The sequence below is a fragment of the Sinocyclocheilus rhinocerous genome, unplaced genomic scaffold, assembly GCF_001515625.1.
Source record: "Sinocyclocheilus rhinocerous isolate Xijiao unplaced genomic scaffold, SAMN03320098_v1.1 scaffold798, whole genome shotgun sequence".
Classification (NCBI taxonomy): Eukaryota; Metazoa; Chordata; class Actinopteri; order Cypriniformes; family Cyprinidae; genus Sinocyclocheilus; species Sinocyclocheilus rhinocerous.
Genome location: NW_015635037.1, coordinates 226,188 through 232,618, shown reverse-complemented (window position 1 = coordinate 232,618; position 6,431 = coordinate 226,188). Strand labels below are relative to the sequence as shown.

The 6,431-nt window shown below is 37.1% G+C and overlaps 1 protein-coding gene across 1 annotated transcript in view; it reads right to left on the bottom strand.

The window, feature by feature from the left end:
* LOC107746265 (gamma-tubulin complex component 3 homolog) overlaps positions 1–6,431 on the bottom strand; it is a 32,938-nt gene that overhangs the window by 18,717 nt on the left and 7,790 nt on the right. Inside the window, exons 8-11 of the mRNA XM_016560395.1 lie at positions 5,627–5,752; positions 4,929–4,997; positions 4,515–4,647; positions 3,358–3,524 (exon numbers count right to left, since the gene is read on the bottom strand). Of these exons, the coding sequence (XP_016415881.1) occupies positions 3,358–3,524; positions 4,515–4,647; positions 4,929–4,997; positions 5,627–5,752 (495 nt within the window). The remainder of the gene's footprint in view (positions 1–3,357; positions 3,525–4,514; positions 4,648–4,928; positions 4,998–5,626; positions 5,753–6,431) is intronic.

The window sequence follows — 6,431 nt, the reverse complement described above, 5'->3', positions numbered from 1 at the left end:
GCACTATTTCATCTCTGTGTCTGATTTGAAGCGGGCAGAATACTAGGGCTAACGTGCCGAAAATAACTGTCATTTTTACACATTCGGTCAAATATTGTGCTGCAAAGAGCAATACTAGTTTTAACTTGTCTATAACTTGGCAAATGACCATGGAATAAGCAGGATAATCAACGGCTAGCGGTGCATTAAAGGATTTGCACTTCGCACTTCGCATCGGGCAGTTCTTTGCCTCCACGTCGTGCATTTAAATTAAATCCTTTAATGCACGGCTAGCCGTTGATTATCCCTTACATATTTAAGTCAAGTCTGTCATCCTCCATTCAGCAGTCAAACTCTCTCCAAGATGATTTAATGTTCCTAATATCATACTTCATCTGTAAATAAAGATAAATGATTTTGCATAAAAGGACTTTATCTTGCTGGAGTTTCGTTTAGTTTCTAAATCGTGTTCATTTCTACCGTGTTAGATCACAACACTGGTGTAGAGAGCACTATGAATTGTTCTTCACGAGCACAATAACTGAGATTTAAAACCGTTAAAAGAAAAGGCTCAATAAACTATCGCACAGATTTAATACACTATGCATCAATGTCTCTTCCCCTTGTGCTTTGAACTTTTCAATGCGGAGCGCTGTGCCTGCGCGCTGTGACTCCGTGTTGCTTCAAGCGCATCATTCTGCGCACGGGATGCCCATAAGCGCTTTGCGCCGCTCTTTATTGGAGCCTTTCATATCATAATACTTTTGCACAATGACAGATTATTAGTTAATAGCCTTTCTTGTTCGTCTTATCTATCATATGTTGCTTCCTCATTACTGTCTTATACATTTAAAATAAAAAAGTCTTTAAATTTTATAGTAGGCCCTATATATATTTATATATAAATATATAACTTTTTTCATGAATGTATTTTACAACCATACAAAGAGCAATGTGTAACAATTTACCAGATTCAGTCTAACACTTATTCACTTTTATTTTTTCCCCACTAAATAATGATTTTATAAAATTATTGTGCACTCATTCTTTTTCTAGAGTAACTTTTGCTACTGAATTATCCACTAACCTAGTTTATAATAGTATTTTTGTAATAGATTATGATTATATATATTTTTTCCTTATAAGAAAGTTGTCTATATTTAGTAGATTGCGTGTAACACACAAAAGAGTGATGATCAGTTCAACACACATTGAGGTATAGAAAAAAAACTGCACTGGTATTGGATCGATATCGGTATCGGGCGATACTCAGAATTTTTGGTATCAGATCGGGATCGGTTCAGAAAAAGTGGTATTGAGCCACCCCTACATGAAAGGTTCAGGGTAAGTGACTTAGCAGAGTGCGCCACTCAGCTGACACACATTCAACAGGCTGCAGATGAGAAGTTTAGGTGTGAGAATGAGCTCACAAAAGCATGACTTAGCATGTTAGACAGATTAGCATGCTAAGCTAACTTAATACTAGCATAGCTTACGGTTAACCTGATAGCTGAAGAGCCACATTAGAAAGAATGGCAACTGGTTAGCATGCTAAGCAATTAGCATGCTAAGATAATTAGCATAAATCAACAAGCACAGGCACGGTCAAATCTGGAGAGGTATTTCTCCGGCACGGCAGTGAATATTAAAACATCTGTTCTGTGCGTCTCGGTCCAAAGATCATATGACCAGATTTTGGACAAAATTGGGCCAAATTTATAGAAGGAGTAGCGAATTAAAAACTATTTATCATTTACTTCAATATGGTGGACAGATATACTGATGGAAAATGACAAACGAGACATCGTCAGAATCGGCATAACCCAGGGAATGAAAGGATATAAAAATAACACAATTTGTACAATATTTTCAAACGTTATAAGCATTTTTGTAAAAGTCAATGTATATCTGGAACACTAGGTTGAGCTGTGTTCAAACTTCTCAGGTAACTCCGGTACATGGTGTTGATGATCCCTACTGATTTTTGTGGCGATATGTCAAATGGTTTAAAATATATTGCAATTTATGACAAATTTGATTTGATTTCAAATTTGATAAAATGGCGGACACATGGTTAAGCTGATCCTGGCAAAATTGATATCCACAGATTCAGCATGACTCAAGGAATCCACAGAATGATTTTCTGACTAACTGTTCAAAAGTTATAAGCCAAAATAGCAATTTTTCATATCTCACGATCCATAGGTGGCGCTGTTCCCAACTTTGGCATGGACCCTCATACCATGCTGTTGATGAAGTGTATCAAGTTTCATTTTGATTGATCAAAGTTTGGCCGAGATACAGCCTCTTTTCGGGCCGACCTCAGTTAAGTTCAAAACATCATAACTTTTTTTTTGACCAGTAGGTCAAAAAATTCTGCTCAGTCATTTCTATGCGGCTCAGTTGAAAATTTGACAAAATTAGGAGTAGCGAAAAATGAAAAACTGTACTTTTCAAAATGGCTGCTACTGTAATGGGTGCAGACTTAATGTAAGATATTCAATGTGATCAGCATGAGGAGAGTAATCAGGTGTACTATGTTTCATTTTTCTAGAATTAGGGGTTCAAGAGTTATTACCATTTCAATGTTGAATTTTTGAAGTGGTGGTGGCGCTATAGAGTTGGTCCTAAAGACCCTAAAGTTGGTCAGATCACTATTCATGGCCATCACTACAAGTGTGCCAAATTTCATCATTTTCCTATGTTCCGTTCATAGGGCTGCCATAGGCTTCCATTGGACGAGAAGAAGAAGAAGAATCAGTACAGATACAATAGGGACTTGGCCCCTAATAAAAGCTAATAAAATCACTTTATGGGATACTCACCTAATTCTATACTGCCAGCAAAATCCTAGAATTCTAAATATTTAGACCAGGCCTACATGACAGGCACTAAGTAAAAATTAGAGAACATAGTTTTGCAGTGTGCTGACTTTAAAGGGGTCATATGATGCTGCTAAAAAGAACATTAACATGGCGGCAGCGGCAACAACAAAACTACAGCGAGAATAAAGTTAGGTCTTCTTTCTTTGCGTGAACATTTGGGCGGCGTTATGCAAATCTTCCCACATAGTGAGGTAGATATGTGGGGGCGTGTTAGAACGAGCCGTTTTAGGTAGGTGTGGCTGACTGTTAACTTTTATAAAGAATATCTCTTTGGATTTGAGACTTTAGTCTTTGCAACTTTACAGATCTACTTTATGCACCAAGAGCTTTTAACACTCCAAAGAGAAAGGAAAAATTAAAATCGCATCATATGACCCCTTTAAAGTAACTGCTCAAGTAATGAATTACAGTCTGGACACATACAGCAAGTTCTAACAAGGATATCTGGGAGTGACTTTACAAAGACAAGCAGTGCGTGTGTGTGAGTCCTGACCTCATGGTACGTATCCTCCAGCTCCCCGTCGTAGATCCAGCGATACAGGAAGTTAAGAATGGGGTGGGACACCAAACCAAGGATGTGCTGGATCAGCGCTCTCATGTGAGGGTCACCCGTCTTTCCATAAGCATGTACAGCTGAGGCCAACTCTCCTCCTTTACGCCCTGAGAGAGTTATCTGAAATCAAATCTTTGCACTAAATGCACCTTATTACTGTGAAATATGATCAGTCATAAAGAAATTATGTTTTTTGAGGAAAACATTTCATGATTTCTCTCCATATAATGGACTTCAATGGTGCCCCAAAAGTTTGAACTTCCAAAATGCAGTTTAAATGCAGCATCAAAGGGCTCTAAATGATCCCAGCCAAGGAAGAAGGGTCTTATCTAGCGAAACGATCGGTTATTTTCTAATAAAATGTACAATTTATATACTTTTTAACCTCAAATGCTCTTCTTGTCTAGCTCTGCGTGGACTCTGTTTTCCGGTTCAAGACAGTTAGGGTAGGTCGAAAAACTACTATCTCATTTTCTCCTTCAATTTCAAAATCGTTCTGCCTCGCCGCAGAAGTACCAACCCAGTGTTTACAAAGTGACCATGCAAAGAAGGTCAAACATCTTTTACAAAAAACTTTAAAACAGCGATGTAGGACGATTTTGAAATTGGAGGGGAAAATGAGATGGGAGTTTTTCGACCTACCCTAACTGTCTTGAACCGGAAAACAGAGTCCACGCAGAGCTAGACAAGACGAGCGTTTGGGAAATAAAAAGTGTATAAATTAGTATATAAAAAGTATATAAATCTACATTTTTTTTTAAGAAAATAACCGATCGTTTTGCTAGATAAGACCCTTCTTCCTCGGCTGGGATCGTTTAGAGCCCTTTGATGCTGCATTTAAACTGCATTTTGGAAGTTCAAACTCGGGGGCACCATAGAAGTCCATTATATGGAGAGAAATCCTAAAATGTTTTGCTCAAAAAACAATGTCTTTACGACTGAAGAAAGAAAGACATGAACATCTTAGATGACAAGGGGGTGAGTACATTATCTGTACATTTTTGTTCTGGAAGTGAACTACTCCTTTAATGCTGACTACATTTTAAATGCATTGTGCTGCAGATTGTATCTTATCAATGAGATGTACCACCACTAACCTTGGCAGTAGTCCACCAGTGCGGCTAGTGTTTTCAGCCGAACCTTGGGGTCGTAGGTCCACACCAGCAGTCTCCTCAGAGTCAGACTGCTATCCACGCTCATGTTTACACCCTGATCGTCTTCCACCTGGAGCTAAACACATATACACGACACGTCAGTTACCGCTTTTCCACTGAAATGGTGCTGGTTCTCATGCTTGGTTGTTTCATTGTGCTTTTCACAAGCTGCTTTTGATGCAACAGGGTTATTTAAGACAGGGTACATAAATTGGTCAAGGCTTTACTTTACTATATTATCCAGCAGATTGTTCCAGATAGGAACCAGCGGTGGAAAATTCAGGCTTGAGCAAACAAATGTTTCAGGGTCAAACACACATTTTCCCCTGTGCATTAAGTGGTGTCCCATATACTCACCTGTGCATGAAGTACAGACAACAATCTGTAGTACTCCTTCAGCTCTTGATGCAATGCAGCACAAAAACTCTGAGGATAAAAACAGGAAGCAAAGGTGTTACTGAAATTATAGAGAATGAAATTCCTGAATTATTCCTGACTATAATCAACTGTTCAAAAGTTTGGTGCTAGTAAGATTTTTAAATATTTTAATTTAATTTAATTTAATTAAAAATACAGTAAAATCAGTAATATTGTAAAATATTATTCAAATTTAAAATAGCTATTTTCTATTTTAATATATTTTAAATATATAATTTATTCTTGTGATGGCAAAGCTGAATTTTTAGCATCATTACTCCAGTCTTCAGTGTCACATGATTCTACAGAAATCATTCTAATATGCTGATTTGCTGCTCAAAAAACATTTTATTGACATTTTATTGTCATTGTTGAAAGCAGTTAAACATTTTTTCAGGATTCTTTGATAAATAGAAAGTTCAAAAGAACAGAATTTATTTAAAATAGAAATATATGGTAAAAATATAGTCGTCTTTACAGTTACTTTTGATCATCTTAATGCATCTTTGCTGAATAAAAGTATTAATTTCTTTCAAAAAACAAGAATTTAAAATATATAGTCTTGCATTATAAGATTTGTGTAGGGGTTAAGGTTACATATATGTTATGTTAATTTACTGTCATGTCACATTTCCTACCTGCCCGACTAGGCCAAAGGCTCGATCCAGGCTGTGGGAATCTGTATATTTTCTAATCTTATTGTGGAGCCAGCCGAGCTCTGCTAGCCTGCTGCTAGTGTCTCTTAGAGACTTACACAGTGGCACCTATAGGACAAAACATACAGTTATTTACTCTCTCACAAAATGCAGAGCAGGAGTTTATGATCCCATAACAACAGACTATAGGTAAAATGACTAGAATGTGTTTATTTCTAAAAAATTTAACTTAAATATCTGCTGTGGTAAAGGAGTGGGAAAGTGTGGGAAATGAAAGTGTGTTTTAGTGCAGGCTGCCTGTGAACTGGCCAGTAGGCTATGTAATCTGCCCTTGTGACACAGCGGCAAAGTCATCTCATCAGTTTGAAGAAATGGCTTTAGCTAATCTTGACTTTCACTTATTTTGGGGCTTTGTGAGCAACATCTGTTCCATTCAACACAAAAACTCTTTAATAACTTTTAATAAAAGGCCCATTTAAGCCTTTGATTAAGTGTTCACTTGTAAAGGTCACCAAGATTCCTTCAAAGCAAACGGTTACCAAACAGACAACCAGTTCTTTTACTTTTCTCCCCAAGAGTGAGACGAAGACAAAGCAGCTACAGCAAATCTCAGACTGAATACCATAAGTGTTAATATTCTTACAGATTCTCACAGAACTACAAGGGAATATGCAAAAAAATGAGGTTCTTAAAACAATGATCCATAGATTAGTTGCATTAGTTAAACTAATGACTTCTGGCTAAATTTCAAGAAATACCCATACATATTAATATTGATTCTATGCTT